At 47.5% G+C, this 16,637-nt stretch overlaps 1 protein-coding gene across 1 annotated transcript in view; it reads right to left on the reverse strand.

Moving 5' to 3' along the window:
• The window catches only part of ARFRP1 (ARF related protein 1), a 28,997-nt gene extending 12,423 nt beyond the window's left edge, over positions 1-16,574 (reverse strand). Inside the window, exons 1-6 of the mRNA XM_083507776.1 lie at positions 16,374-16,574; positions 13,018-13,117; positions 11,750-11,837; positions 11,128-11,210; positions 9,765-9,846; positions 7,959-8,029 (exon numbers count right to left, since the gene is read on the reverse strand). Of these exons, the coding sequence (XP_083363902.1) occupies positions 7,959-8,029; positions 9,765-9,846; positions 11,128-11,210; positions 11,750-11,837; positions 13,018-13,110 (417 nt within the window). The 5' untranslated portion in view covers positions 13,111-13,117; positions 16,374-16,574. The remainder of the gene's footprint in view (positions 1-7,958; positions 8,030-9,764; positions 9,847-11,127; positions 11,211-11,749; positions 11,838-13,017; positions 13,118-16,373) is intronic.
• Between the last annotated feature and the right edge of the window lie 63 nt (positions 16,575-16,637).

Below are 16,637 nucleotides of genomic sequence, written 5' to 3' on the forward strand. Positions count from 1 at the left end.
CGGACTGTTGGAACCGCTGCAAACTCCGGTCGAACCTTGGGAAAGGGTGGCCCTGGACTTTGTCACGGATCTGCCCAGCTCGAGGGGCAAGACGGCAGTGCTGGTGGTGGTAGACCTGTTTTCCAAGATGGCGCATTTCATTCCGTGTGCTAAGGTGGCCACGGCGGAGCAAACCGCCAAACTGTTCATAGACCACGTGTTCAAGGTTCACGGTCTGCCACGGTCTATTCTGTCCGACCGGGGGCGGCAGTTCATCTTGAATTTCTGGCAGAAGCTGATGGGCTTCCTGAACGTCAAGATCAACCTGGCGTCGGCGAGACACCCGCAGACCAACGGGCAAGCGGAGCGGGTCAATGCCATCATGCAGCAGTACCTGAGATGTTATGCAAATCAACAGCCTGCGACGTGGGTGGATTACCTGCCGCTTGCCGAGTTCGCCTACAACAACACGAAGCACGTGTCCACGGGGGTCACGCCGTTCTTCGCCAACAACGGGAGGCACCCCAGAACCTTCCCGGGACTGGAAAGAATGGGAGAGGGGGAGCCGCAGACAGCAGATGCGTTCGCGTCGGAGCTGCAGGAAGTCCACGATCAGCTGAGGCGCCACCTGGAGCTGGCCAAGCACGCATACAAGGTACAAGCGGACAAGCACAGAAGGGTTGGCGAAGAGCTCCACGTGGGAGACTGGGTTTGGTTAGCAGCCCACGCAGTGCCGGCCAGGTCGTTGGCCAAGAAGAAACTAGGGCATAAACAACTGGGGCCCTACCAAGTCGAAGAGCAGGTCAACCCGGTAGCGTTCAGACTGGCACTTCCGGAGGGTTCCAGAATGCATCCGGTATTCCACAGATCGGTGCTCACTCCCTACAAGGCACCGCACAGGTTCCAGGAACCCGGAACGGCGCCGAGTCCGGTCAGAGACAGAACAGGGCACGCGGGAGTGGCACAGAAGGAGCGCATCAACGAAGTCACGGAGATTTTGGACTCCAGATGGGGGGAAGAGGGGGTAGAATACTTTCTCGCCAAGGAGGGCACCCCGGCCAGTGCGAACAGCTGGGTGCCGGGCTACGCCTTGGACGAACCTCTCCTCAAAGACGAGTTTCATGCCCTCTTCCCCCATAGACCTATGCCAGCAGACTTTTTCGACGACTGGCTTTTCACGCCCACGCTTTCGGCCAGCACTTTCCGGGGGTTCGACTCGGACGAGGACCCGACACAAGACGTCCGTTCCCCGGAGGGGTCACCCTCGGGATCTGCATCAGAACCCTCGTATTGGTGGGACGATAGACCAGAGGAGCAGTTCCGCAGACGGTGGCTGGAAGGCCCAGGACGAGCAACACCGCCAGGAGGAAGTGAGGGAGAGACGGACATGGACGTTTTCGGGGACGACCCTGGTTTCGAGCACGGCGGCACAGAGATGGAAGCGGAGGTGACCGTTGTCGACGAGAGCAGGGAGGAAGACCCGCGAGACTTCAGATGGAGACCCGCCACGGGAAGCGACCGATATCCGACGTTCGTCCCTTTGCAACAGCAGCCCCCAGCTCCAGCACCGGAAGGAGGGGAGGGGGGAATGGGGGGCTTCGAGGGGGGGATGGATGTCAGGGGTTTAGGAGCAGAGGCACGGGCAAGGGAGGAAACAGAGAGCGAAGGGGAGGAGGCAGAAGAAAAGATGAGTGATGACGACGACCCGAGATCTCCTAGTCTTTCCAGTGAATCAGAGGATTCACAGAAAGGAGCACCAGTGGCCAGGGCAAGGGGGGAGTCTAGGGGGGCACCCCAGGAAGATAGAGCCAGAGGGGACTCAGAGGGGAGCAGCTGGAAATCGGGACCAGCGTCACCGCCAGGAAGCAGGGAAGAGGAAAGGAGCCAGGGGGGAAGCGCTGGCAGCTCACCACAGGAGGGAGGGCATGAGTCAGGAGTGGCCACACCTCCATCGGGGAGCGAAGAAACGGTTAAGAGGAAAGTGGAAGGTTGGGCGCGCGCGCCAAGTTCAAATGCAGAGGAAGGCGGCGCAGTAAGCAGCCCCGAAAGGGAACCAGGTCCTAAAGCCCGGCGCAAGGAGGCAGGAGGGTCCGGGTCAGCGTCAGAAGAATCCCGGAAGGAAGAAGCCCCGGGGGGTAGAGGGACCCAGAGGAGGACAGTCAGGCGGAAAAGGTGGAGCAAGGCTAGGATATTAAGTTGGTGCACACGGGGCGGAGACTCAGACGGAGCTTCGCCGATCTAGCTACTAGACGTAGAGTTGCGCGCAGCAGCGTGAGAATGGAAACTGTAATTCAATAAAGACTTTTACTTAATGATCGCTGGCTAGCGTGATCCTCTGTGAGCTAGGATCTTCAAGCAGCTCTGACAGCCGCTAATAGCCTTTTAGCCGCTAATCCGCTAAGCCTTTAATAGCCGCTAAGCCTTTAATAGCTGCTAAGCCGTTAATAGCAGCTAAACCGCTAATAGCACTAATCCGCTAAGCTGCTAATAGGGTTGCTTCGCAAGACGAAAAAACCGCTAGACGAAGAGGCTTGCGGAACAGATTAATTTCGTCTTGCGAGGCACCACTGTATGTCTATCTTAGCTGTAAGTTGCCTTGAATCTTGTTGGGGAAAAGGCAGGATGGTGATGATGATGATGATGATGCAACACAGATGCTGCACCACTAAGCTATGGCTTTCAGTGGCCCTGGAACCCCCCCAACCTCCTTTGCAAGACAAGAGAGGTGGAGCCTCAGCAAACTCCCAAATAATGGCAAGTCAAAGGTTATCAGCTATAAATGGATAGGGACGGACTGGCCTGGGAGTCACGAGGGAATGAGAAATTGGGCATCTGGCCAGTAAAAAACAATCTGCTCAACTGAAAAGTCAAATACCGGTCAAGTATTTTTAATTTGACGCATTCAGCAGGTTTGATGCCTGAGCTAATTAATCATTATTGTGAAATGGGGAAATTGTGATGAATAACATTAGGCAACTGTGTTATATGCTGGATGCTGAAGTCATTAATACTTGCATTAATTAATTAACATTAATAGCTTGCATTAATACTAGGTCTCAAGATAGAGAGAACATGCGCTCTAATCGAAATAGTCTCTAAATGCTCTTGATACGAGGCTACACCAAGGATCCTGAGATGAATGAATGAATGGCTGACACCAATTTTTGAAGACCACCCTTCAAAGATCTGCACTGTTTGCCAACTCATTACTTGAGCCCAGTTCAATGTTTTCTCTATATGGCCCTAAAGTCTTGGGACCGAATTATCTGAAGGGAGGATGCTGTCCTGCTCACAAGTTGAGATCTGCCAGGGAGGTCCTTATGGCCTAGTGATATATGGATAATGCTGAATACGGAACCCCATGTTGGTGCTAGAATAAGCTATTGCTGAAGCTTCCTGCTGAAGCTTCTGAAAATCAGTTTGCTTTCAAAAGTTAAGTTTGTGAAAGATGGAGAAATGCATGGCTACGCTTTAATCTGACTCTGATCTGGATGTGTTGGATTAATTTTATTAATATGTTTGCTGGGACCTGTCCTGCTTTCTTTTAGTGAAGGGTAGGATAACACCCCCCCCCCATTAAAATAATAATATAAACCTCAGTTGTTAGCCAGATCTGTCTCCAGCCTTAAGTGAAGAACATGGGTTCTCCTCCTGAGGCCAGAAACAGAAGTAAAAAATAACATTGCAGCTTTTGCATAAGCAAAGCCAGAGATAAATTTTGGATGATGCTGTGTTTGTAAAAGAAGTCAAAGCACTACCTAGCGGTTGGAAATTAAGTGCCACATCATCCAAGAACAGGGACGATCTTTTTATTTTTTCTTCTCCCGCCCCCAGCAAAACACCAATAGGAAGAAGAATTCAGAGGAAGTTGCTCACTATTACTCAGCACTATTTTGTTTGATCCTAATAAAACCAACTTATTGCTCACTGAGAATTTCTTCTAAATGAACACAGTTTATGATTTCGTTTGTTTATTCCTCGTTCTTTTGTTGTTTTTGGCTCCCATCCTGGAAAAGCACTGTCAGGGCTACAGTAGATTTTTCTTAATTTCTTTCCAAAACACGAAAGAAAAAAAAAACAGAAATAAAGGAAGACGTCTCTTTAAAAAATACAACTGGCTCTTTTTTGTTTAAGAAAAGTTGCTTTGTTAAGGATGCAGCATTCTTCAGTTAACATCAACCTCAATATGTAAAAAAACCAAAACACTATTTCACCCAGTCTTCCTCAGCTTCGCATACTCTTGGTTTTTTGGACAATTCACTGGGGCTGGTGAGAGTTGTAGTCAAAACATCAGGACGTCGCCTGGTTGGGGAAGAAATCCCACCTTAGTTCCTATAGCGAACAAGGTGGGAGTCATGGGCTGCGAACCTTGGTCCCTGGCAAATGTGTTCCTGTGTGGAGATCCCTGCAGCAGAAGCAGCAAGAAAAGGCCTCCTGGGCAAGGAGAGCAAGCAGCTAGAATTCTTGCCTTTGCTAGCAATGGGCACCATTGTTGTTTTTTAAAGGGACTGCATCCAACCAAGATGTCACATTAGTTCAAGGACTTCTCCTCTATAAGCTGCCCTCAGTCTGTTCTAGAGTGTCAGGGAACTGCCATCAGCTCAGAGGCAAGAGGCGGAAGAGCAGTTGTGTTACAGGGAGCCTCCGAAGATCTTGCGAAGCAGCTCTTCCTCTGGCGGGGAGGGAAGCCAGTGGGGAAGGGATGCAGGGATCAGAAGATGCTAGGGAGAGCCTCAACACCGAGCCTGAGCAAAGTGGAGGGGGAGGCAAGTTCCCCTTTGCCAACGCCCACTTTGTGCAGTAGGTTTGCGCGCAGAGAGGGGAGGAGAAGGATGGGGGTCAAAAGACTGTTATGCTGGGGAAGGTATAAGGACCGCCCACTCCCAGATTCTGCTAGCGACTGAGCAGACATGGACTTGCGACGCTCTGCACTGTAAAATAGTTTGTACAGATAATAAAGCCTGGAAAAGACAGGTTAGAGTCTGACACAGAGATTCCCCAACTCTCTGGAGCAGATCCTTTTGAGCGGGGGGTGGCACAGGTAGAAAACAATCCCATTGCACAGGCAGAAGTCCTCATGCCAATGGGACGGCTTTGCTGGATGCAACCCAAGGAAAGCTACACAGCGCTGCTCTCAACTTCATGAAGCATCTGACCAGCAAACTGGAATCCTGGAATCACGTATAAAACTTTGGCACAAGATCTGCAGCCAGGCACTGCTGCTGCATTTGGACATTAGATGATCAGATGAGAGGGCAGCAGCTGCCGCAGCTCAAAAGGACAGTTGGCGACTGAAACAATTCCAGCAAACAGAATGGCTAGAGACAAAATGAGAGTTTCCAAACTGAACCTCCCCGAAGTAAGAGAAACTTTGCCCAAGTGTTTTCAGGTGTAATCAAGCCTGGGTCTACCTGCGCAGCCCAGAATCGAGTTCAATAGATTGTGATGGGTAGTTTTTGGTTTCAAATGTTCCTCTAGTGAAAACCAAAATAAGCCTTCTTTCTCCCTGCTTTGTTAAGGTTTTTTTTCCAGATGAAGAACTCATTGCAAGGGGACGAGACACTCTTCACATGGGAGAAATAGCACCCTGTCCACTTCACCACCTCATTTTTGCTCCGGGTATAGAGCAGGCCCCAGCAACGGCAGACTTTTAAGCTTGGAGGGATGCGGTTGAATTTCCTTTAGTCGTGCACCCATGTGCTAAAGCCCACCCTTAGTCCCCTATCAGGCTTAATAATTTGCTGGCACCCCACGGGAAACAGAGATCGCTCTAAAGTCCTCTGTGCAAGTCTGTTTGTGGTGTGAGGGCAGACACTAGTCTGGCACATTCCACAGATTCCGGAATTCATCCCTCGCAGGCACTCGTTGCAACACTTTCGCCAATTCTTTACAGAAACGTGCGTAACGTAAACCGGAGTGGAACATCTGACGCAAGCACAAAGGAATTCATAAGCATGACCCAGTTCTTCGTTTAATTTTCGCTTCCACATTCCAGACTGCACAAAGCACCTTCTTTGGGCAGTGCCCACCTAGTACTGCCACTGAGACAAGCTTCAACCTTTAGACAAAAGGCATTTGGAAAGCAGAATGCCGGGGAAAAATGGTGCCAGAAACGTAGTGTTTCCTTTGTACGTATGTCAGTAATCACCACCATCCCTCTGAGAGGAAATTCCAAAAAAGGTTTGCTCTGTTTGCCCAAGCTGCTGAGAATCTTTGAGCTATGGTGAATAAGGAGACTGCTGTTCCTTGTTTCGATGATAGATGCATTTCATCCCGGAGATTTCGATGTGCACATTTTACTTCTGCATGCATAAAGGTTTCTGCAGCGGAACTCTGAAGACCTTTAGTTGCCACATTAAACTGGGTGACGTGTTTATTTGGCATAAGCCCTTGTGGACTGCAAACCATCAAATGCATGAAGTGAGAGTCTTGGCTGGATTAGTGTGCGCATCTGCCGGCACAAATTATGTGTGCGCATTCAAGGTGCAGAACTTAACAGTACTGTAGGGTCTATCCCGTTTTCAATGAGTGACTGGCTCCCCCTAGAGGACAGAGTGCGGGCACTGCAGCTGTTGGGACTAATGAAAGCTACAGTGCCAGTCTTCCCCCAACCCTTCCAGATATTGTGAACTACAACTCCCATCAGCACCAACCAGCACAGCCATGGGGAGGGAAGACAGGCTACATCAGAATTCCTAGTACACTGGATACCACAGCCAGGGCATCAAAGAGCATGACATATCTTGCCCCTAGCATGCAACGCTTCTTTTCTTGCATATTCGTTCACTTCAGCCAAAACTGAAGAAAGCTCAGCTTTGGGATAGATTTGAGCTTCAGGGTCAGGGATTAGAGTGCAGATCCAGAAACATTGGAGGGCAGCAGTTTCTCCCTCCCAGAGACTTTGCTCTGAATGCATCTGCTTTTATGCTCACCACTGGAAGGCTGGTTTCCTGGGTTATGGGGCAGTAAACTGATACCTAGGGGACGCGGGTGGCACTGTGGGTTAAACCACAGAGCCTAGGACTTGCGGATCAGAAGGTCGACGGTTCGAATCCCCGTGACAGGGTGAGCTCCCGTTGCTCGGTCCCTGCTCCTGCCAACCTAGCAGTTCGAAAGCACGTCAAGGTGCAAGTAGATAAATAGGTACCACTCCGGCGGGAAGGTAAACGGTGTTTCCGTGCGCTGCTCTGGTTTGCCAGAAGCGGCTTAGTCATGCTGGCCACATGACCCAGAAGCTGTACACCGGCTCCCTCGGTCAATAAAGCGAGATGAGCGCCACAACCCCAGAGTCGGCCACGACCGGACCTAATAGTCAGGGGTCCCTTTACCTTTTAAACTGATACCTATGTCACCAAAAACACACTTGTCAGGCAAACACATACAATCCCAGCACACCAACTCCTTCCCATGGAAGGAGATAGAAAAAGCTGTATTTGGCCCTACTTTCTGGAGCCAATGGGAAGAGCAAGACGGACCAGGATAGCTCCCCTCCAAGAAAATACATTGTTGTTGCTTTTTGCACCTGAGACCACCTCTCCTGGTTTGAGGTCACCTAACATAAGACCACTACAAACATCCAACAGCCATTTTATACAAAATGCACAGGGAAGGACAGAAAATATTCAGGTCACATTTCCTGGAGGCTACTGAAATGTGTAGCTCACAGCAACTATGTCTGGTAACTAGAAAGTCACAGAAGCAGCCAGAGAGGGACAGGCTGAGATTACCGATTATGTATCAGTGAAAAGACATATGTATCCTTATGGAAAGCAGGACCTAGTTTCTGTTCCATTTTATAGATTTGTTGCTGCTAAGTTCTTATGCCATTATCTTCCCCCTTATTGTTGCTTTTATATTTTAGCTGTGCTCAACTTTGCTAGCTACTTAAGAGGGCAATAGAAAAGTAGTCCTGAAATACTAATTAGAAATTTTAAAACACCACTAATTGGGAATGATTTTGAAACCAATGATGATCTCACCTCCACGTCTTGCTTGTTCGCCAGAACCAACAATGGAACACCTTCCAGGACTTCACTAGTTATCATCTTCTCTGTGAGGAAGATGAAAGGGAGAAGAGAACTGGGTTATATCCATGGCCACAGCTTGTAGTCAAGGAGGTGAGCTTAACCACAAACATACATTTGGATGACAAGTTAAGCCGAACCTTGACTTAGCTCAGCGAAGTATGGGAGTAAAAGAAGACCAGGGAGGAATAAAATGACTACAAGTTCCTCTCTGGAACAGGCCATTAACAGAGATCCTGTGTATGTCAGAATGAAAACACTTTTGCACTGAGGACTCAGTGGCAAGACGACATTTGTAGGGACTGAAATAGTTAAATTGTTTAGTTAAACTGAAGAGAAACTGCTAGGTGGAAAGAAAACAAGGCCATTTTTGACAGGGTTGAAAGGGAGCGATCAAGCTATGTTACAGATAAGAAAACATTTGCAGACATCAGAAGATAGGAGAATGCAACAAATCATGCTTTAGAAGCTTCAATGAAAATGGCTGGTTGTGTAATATAGGGTAGCAACAAAAGGACGTAAATGTGCATATAAAAAGGTACAAGCTGCTAATTGGTTAGCGTCCCTGAAACGATGCTTTAAGACTGCGTTCTTAAAGAGTGGGTTTGATTATTTTACACTGCTATATCTACACTAGTATTACATTTGAACGCTTCGCAGTGACTTCTGCTTTGGGGTCGCCCACCTTGCACATGCAAACAAATGCTTATTGATTCATTGCCTTGCTATTATTGGCCTCCAGTGAGGGAACCTAGATGTTCCCCTACACATTCATATCACACTTTTGATCCAATTGTCCGCAACTAAACTGTAGCGTATGCACAGCCGAGGGGAACAGCTGGAGTAAAAAAGTTAAACGAGGGGTTCCAGGAAAACTAGCAACTCTGGGAGTTTGCACGCTGTTTCGGCTCTTTAGCTATCCTGCTGCAGATTCTCTCCCCCCCCCCCTTGCTATTTTTCATAAAACAGCTGTTAAACAAGTATTCCGTTTTATCAGAAATGAGTAGATAATAACTAGATAACAACTAGATAGGTAATAACTCATCAGGAATAAGTAGATAATAACTGAAGTTATTAGACTGTCTTTTTTCACAGGGGGTAAGTTGTGGAATTTATGGTCGGGTTGACTGCTGCTGGGAAGAAGTCCACGTAGCGCCAAGCAGACTGGTCCATCAGCACAAGTATTTCTGCTTCCCTCACGGAACAATCTGCCTTCTCCTTCCCCCACGTACTGCTCTAGGTGTTTTCCCACCCCAAGAGCCAATTTTGGGAAGCATGTGCGAGGGAGAAAGCCCTGTTGCAACACAGAAGTCCTTGTGTGGGGTGGCGGAGCTTGCTAGCTGAATTCCACCCTCTGAATTTTATTTATATTACTGCTTTAGGTTTTCGTATTGTACAAATATTACAGCCTGTGTTTATTTGTAATTTATTATGTGTATTGTAAAGAGGCAGTGACCTTTTGATGAATGGCAATATATACAGATTTCCTAAGTAAATAAATGATAGCGTATTATTTGGAAAGCTATGTTGAAAAGGCCAACCATGTAACCAGCTAGCTGCACTGACCTTTAAAATGACCTTCTGCTGCAAGGAGAGGGAGAACGCATATCTTTGCTAGGACATCTCTGGACTTAATTGGGGGCTTCGACTTTTGCTTTGCGGTTGGCGAAGTCACAGGAATACACTCTGCTTGTTTCAAGCAGTTTTAAGCCCCTCCCACCCTACACAGACGAATTCCAGGAAAACTCCCCGCATGCTCACCAAAAGCTCGTTTTGATTCCGAAAGCCTTTCTTCATCGGTGGAGTCGATAATGTAGATAACGCCGTGGGACTCTGCATAATACTGAAAACATAACATAGGAGCTAAACCAAGTTGTTCTCCTCACCTATTTCATGGGACTGCAGGGACAGAAGAAACTAAACCCTAATCCTGCCCAACTGCTTGACAGTTGCCTGCACAATTAACTCCCTGCAAATTAGCAAGCACACAGTCCTTTCAGAATGCTCTGAGCTACAAGCAGAAGCCAAAGGTGCGCACTAACTCCCCAGAGACATATGCCAAAAGCATAGCTGTCAACTTTTTCCTTTTCTTGCGAGGAATCCTATTCGGAATAAGGGAATTTCCCTTAAAAAAAGGGAAACGTTGACAGCTATGCAAAAGAGTGCAACAAAATATGTAGCTATAAATGGCTCACAGAAAGAAAACTAACTGCACATAACAAGCAGATGTTAAATTCCCAGGATTAAACAGTCTATCTATACAGTTTGTTAAACAAAAATATAAATAAGTACATACATACATACATACATACATATATACCAATGGACATCAACAAGGCTATTGACTGTTTTCAGAACAAAAACATAAAGCTCTCCTGGGTCATTAAAACAAAACCATGGGGACAGTAAAACTTTACTTTTATTAGAAAAAAAGCAACACTATATTTTCAATACTTGATAGCCTGGATAAAAGCTATTTATTGTTCTTGCAAAGCTCTTAACTGAACTAGGCTCTGAGTCCATGGTACAATTACACAGTGACTTCATTTATATCCAGCCTTTTCCCTTCCTGAACTCAGTGTGGGATATCCTCACAAGTAACTCTGTCAGGTAGGTTAGGCTGACAGGTCGCGACTAGCCCATGGCTAAGTGAAGATATGAACCCAGGCTTCCCCAGTTGCTCGTCCAACACCCTAACCACTAGGCAACACTGGCAAAGCTGTACTGTTGAAGCTCACATAAATACTAGGATGAAAGAGTCCTCAACTCCCAGAAACCCACACTATTATAAAGAAATTAGTGGGATTGCACAGAGAAGACATTTCATTTGCATAGTCTATATCCTTGCATAAGTCTTGTCTGATGGTCCCAATACACTTTGGGTTGAATCCGGACTTTGTGGATCTTCATTCCCCATTAAATCAAAAGTCAAGTCATGATTAACTTGTCTTATTGGGTTTCGGTGAGGATCAAGTTCAATGAACTCCGCCTGGATCCAACTCCTTGTGTGCTGCCCACACTGATTGGAAAGCGCAATTAACTGGGGAGCTCTCTTGCTACAAATTTCAAAGGGACCATTATTAAGATGGCAAGGCATTTCTGAACACACAGCTGTCATCCCTACCTTATCCCAGAGAGATTGAAGCTCCTCTTGTCCTCCAAGATCCCAGAACATTAGCCTGGCTTTGCCCACATCTATAGTGCCAACTAGAAGACAGACAATAACCCAACATGGGCCTTTTTTCTGTACAAAGAGAAATCCAAAAGTCCCCCAGAGGTGATGTTTGTCTAGAGCCACCACTGGAAAACTACCCAGAATCCTTCATAAGATGCAGAGGCCCCTCAATGGGAGATAGAAGTTTGATTTATTTCCTTAGGAAGAGAGGTTTTGAAAACCACTGCTCCAAAGCCAATGAAAAACATTTGAAACCTGAAGCAGGAATAGGGGGCAAGCAATGAGGGAGAGTTGACAGTGCCCACAATGAAAAAAAATTGTTAAAGTGCAGAGTCATTAATTAAATCGGATAGGCTAGAGAGAAAACTCTGTGAATGGACAGCTGTATTCTTTTCCCCCTGGCAGTCTTAAGAGAAGCACTGTTATCTTCAGAATGCATCTATCATGGCCTTGGATACTTCAAGCAGCTGCTCAAACTCCCTTTTTAAACTTTTCTAAATAGTTCCCCACCCCGTCAAGGTAAACTCTTATTTAAACCTTATTTTCACTTGACCAAACTAGATTCACTTACTGTTCAAGCCCACAGTAGTTGTGATTTTGGATAAACTCATTCCTTTGTAGTTCCTGTTAAATCTCGTTTTAGTCTGTTCAAGGAAGGTCTGGGAAAAAATGGAAGCAGGGGAGGGAGAAGGAAAACAGGTCGTTAAACTATGTGCTTTCTGGGACACAGGAAAACTTTATTGTAGAACTGGAATTCCAAGATTTATAGCTCTGCAATCAATCAAATCTAGCTGCTGCTAGCCAACAAGGAAAAATTCTGTGACTAAATTAGCAATCTTACATAATCTCCACTGAAATAAGAATTTCCTTTTTATGGAATATTATGGAGTTTAACATTTAAACCGGGAAAAGAGTGGCAGGGGTCCATAACCGAGAACACGGGGACAGAATAAAGCATTAGTAAGACAGAGATGTGCAGTCTCACAACCCACCCTAACTATCATTCTGCTGCTTCACTGAGCTAAGCCGGGGTTTGTCTTACAGTTTGTCTGTAAACCACGAGCCCAGATTCAAATGCCATGCTAAGCCAACCCATGACTGAGCTCAGCGCACCGCAGAACGACCAAGGAGCAAGGCAGCCACAGCTTCCTCTCCCAGAGCTTGCACGAAGCCATTTCCACTGCAAACCAGGCCAGAGTTTGGCAGTCCTTAGACACCTTTTTTTTACTCCAACACTGTATGAGCAGAAAGCAAGTTCATGCAATGGATCTTTCATTTCCCCCTGTACCCCCCTCCCAAAAAAAAACCCCTCTTCAGTGGGTTAGTGAAACCTACAAAACATCATGGGCCATGCTGGATGGGAATGCAGTGGGTGGATGGGGGGACAATGACCCAAAATCAGGCATAACAGACTCAACCCAAGTTCAAGCAATTTCCCCCCGCCTTCCACTGCACAGTGTTCAGTAGATCTTTCTTGCCTTCTTGGAACACCGGATTCCTTTGCTACAGGAATTCTGAGCAAACCTTTACCCAGCAAAATCCAAGATGATTGAGACCCTTAATTTTATATCTGCTTGCAACAAAAATATTATTATGGAAGAAAATTACTAGAAACTCAAACAAATGAAGAGCTGGGGGGAGGGGCTGGACAGCTGACCTAATGATGCTAATTGTGTGCTGTTTGCCTGAAGGATTTATCCTCCTAAAATTAGAATTCGGGATTAACTCATTTTACCTAGCAGCTTGGAAATTACTACATGATACGTGAAACCAGACAAGGTGGTGAGGAAGAGGAGAGGGTTCTCTTTCCTCCTCCACCAAACAAGCATTGGAACACACCGTTTTACCAGCATTGTCCAGTCCAAGGATCAAGATGCAGTATTCATCCCTTCGGAACATATACTTGTAAAGCCCAGATAGCAGCGTATACATCCTGACCCTACAAGCAAAAATATCAAATATTAGATTGCTAGAAATGTGTCCTCCCCCTACAAGCACATTATGTTCCTGACCCATCTCAGGAGGACATGACTTGAGGCCCTATGCATGCTGCCCAAACAACATAAGAACGACTTTTCTGCACCTTGGGGAAACATGTTCACTGATGTGAGCAGGGGCCAATCATGCAGACTGCAGTCAAGTCAGCTGCTACCTGCCTGCTGGAAGGAAGGCAACCGGTCCTGCAGGGAGCGCACCAACGTCATGCTTACAACTACCCGGCCATTTTAACCCTCAGCTACAGTAAGCCTCATCTGAGCACAACACCAACGTTCTTGTGGTGTAGGTAGGAGGATGTTTCAAAACCACAGTGTCGGCTAGAAAATAAAAACACAATGAAAAAAGAACCAGCTGCAGGTGGTGCAGTTTCCCCATGAACATATATAGCCTATTTGAAAAAGATAACATCAGCCTTCTGAACCAAGGCAGATAAGCCTGCGGTCTCTTTCTTACATGTAACTATGTTTAGCATCTAGTGAAAAGAGTACATGCATTCCTAGATTTGCTTTGCAAGAATTTGTATTTAATTACATATACAAAAGATGAAGAAGAGTTTGGACTTGATATCCCGCTTTATCACTACCCTTAGTCTCAAAGTGGCTAACATTCTCCTTTCCCTTCCTCCCCCACAACAAACACTCTGTGAGGTGAGTGGGGCTGAGAGACTTCAGAGAAGTGTGACTTGCCCAAGGTCACCCAGCAGCTGCATGTGGAGGAGCGGGGAATCAAACCCGGTTCACCAGATTACGAGTCCACTGCTCTTAACCACTACACCACAGAGAAAGCCATTAAATCATTCATTATTTTAGGTGTGAGTTCATTTCATGAATACAAGTACATGACTGAGCAGTCACTGAAGTATCATGTTTTAATTACACATGTTGACTGCAAACTTGGAATGCACAAGTTGTATTTAAAACATTTCTATAAAGTGCAAGTTGTCCACTTTCTATCACAGCCTTGAAGCACTAGCTTCAAGGTAAAGGTAAAAGGTAAAGGACCCCTGGACTGTTAAGACTAGTCAAATTTGACTATGGGGTGCAGCGCTCATCTCCCCTTTCAGGCCGAGGGAGCCAGTGTTTGTCTGCTGACAGCTTTCCAGTTATGTGGCCAGCATGACTAAACCGCTTCTGGCAAAACTGGACGCTGTGACGGAACCCAGAGTGCACAGAAAAAAAAAGAAATGTCATGCAATAAGTGAGTGTGCTTGTGAAGTGTCAGAGCAAGCAAGGAGGTATCTTTTTGCAGGCTGGTAACTTCTGCTGAATTATTTGCAAGGCTGTTCTCTCATTTACATCACAATTGATCGTCCCCTGAGGAATAGTGCCCCCAGTGCATTAAAGCACTGATAACTTATAGTCATCATGATAATACAATCCCTGAACAGAATTTTGTTTTTGCAGGTACGGCAGCTGAGCCACACTGCAGGAAACATGAAGTGAAACAGGTGATCCTAAGGAGACTGGAGCTCTATGTTGCCTAAACGGGAGGTTACCAGAGCACTTGCAACTGATGCAAAGCTATCTCCATCCGGGTTAAGGTCCCAGGTGGAACTAATATTTAGTAAGGTGGGACAAAGGGCTCTGCACAGCAGAGAAAGCATCCCTGGTCCATTAAAAAGAATAATAATAAGAAGAAGAGGAGTTTGGATTTGATATCCCACCTTATCACTACCCGAAGGAGTCTCAAAGCGGCTAACATTCTCCTTTCCCTTCCTCCCCCACAACAAACACTCTGTGAGGTGAGTGGGGCTGAGAGACTTCAGAGAAGTGTGACTTGCCCAAGGTCACTCAGCAGCTGTGAGTGGAGGAGCGGAGACGCAAACTCGGTTCCCCAGATTACGAGACTACCGCTCTTAACCACTACACCACACTGGCTGAATTTTCAATCATGTAAATAATTTGTCAGTTAATTTAAATGATTTATTATGTTGTTGTTGTTTAGTCCTTTAGTCGTGTCCGACTCTTTGTGACCCCCTGGACCAGAGCACGCCAGGCACTCCTGTCTTCCACTGCCTCCCGCAGTTTAGTCAAACTCATGCTGGTACCTTCAAGAACACTATCCAACCATCTCGTCCTCTGTTGTCCCCTTCTCCTTGAGCCCTCCATCTTTCCCAACATCAGTGTCTTTTCCAGGGAGTTTTCTCTTCTCATGAGGTGTCCAAAGGATTGGAGCCTCAGCTTCAGGATCTGTCTTTCCAGTGAGCACTCAGGGCTGATTTCCTTCAGAATGGATAGGTTTGATCTTCTTGCAGTCCATGGGCCTCTCATGAGTCTCCTCCAGCACCAGAATTCAAAAGCATCCATTCTTTGACGATCAGCCTCCCATGGACTGCAAGAAGATCAAACCTCTCCATTCTGAAGGAAATCAGCCCTGAGTGCTCACTGGAAGTGCTCACCATGGGGCCACAAAGAGTCGGACACGACTAAACAACAAAAAAGTTAAACTGTGGTACCCACTGCCACAGGGGGCAGGGATGGACACCAAACTGGAAGCCTTTTAAAGAGAATTAGATAAATCCATGGAGGAGGGGGTTGTTGAAGGCTGCTAGCCATGATGCTCTCTGCCTCCATGCTTCTGAGTACCAGTTGGTGGAAACCACAGGAGGGCGGCTCTTGGGCTTGGATCCTGCTTGCTGGTTCCCCATAATGGGCATCTGGCCGACCCATAGCTGTCAACCTTCCCTTTTTTTGTGGGAAATTCCCTTATTCCAGCGCCGTTTCCCGCTGCTATCCTGGATAATTAGATACCCTGTAGGCTGTCCCCAGGACAGGTGAGGCTGCTGATCCCTGATTTTCGAGGCTCCCCAGGACAGGCGAGGCTGCTGATTCCTTATCTTCGAGGCTGCTGATCCCTTATTTTCAAATCTGAAAGTGGACAGCTATGGGTCGACCACCGTGAAGCTGAAACCAACAGGAGGCTGGAACGAGAGACGGGCCACTGGCCTCATCCTGCAGAGCTCTTCTTACGTCGACAAGGAGGGGCCTCTGAGCATGTGCGAAGTGTTTCCCTCTTGAATGGACCCGAGCATGCGCAGAAGGCGCTTCCCCGCGCCCCCCTTTGAGGAACTCCAGGCAGCTCGGCTGGGGCGTGAGCCCCGGCACCTCTTTCCACCCGCGGCCGCCGAAGAGTAACGGTCGACGGGGCGGGGCAGGCTCACCTGCCCAGGTGAGTCGCTGGAAGGCCGCACGACTTACCTGAGCTACCTCAGCCAAGCCGCCTTCAACGGCTGCTGCTCGCCTTCCTCGTACCACCCCTCCTCCTCCTCCTGCTGTGGTAAAGGCCGCCCCGCGCAGGGCACCCTGGGAAACGCAGTCCTCCTCTCCCCCGCGCGGCGCGGCGGCTTCCGAGGTCGTCTGCCTGCCCAGCACTACAATACCCAGCGTGCATCGCGCGCGAAGACGCGCATAAACGCACCATCCCCGCCTCTTAGGCCGACGTGCGCGCCGGGCACCCGAGAG

This window comes from Podarcis liolepis (genome assembly GCF_965112155.1).
Source record: "Podarcis liolepis genome assembly, chromosome: 6".
Taxonomy (NCBI): domain Eukaryota; kingdom Metazoa; phylum Chordata; class Lepidosauria; order Squamata; family Lacertidae; genus Podarcis; species Podarcis liolepis.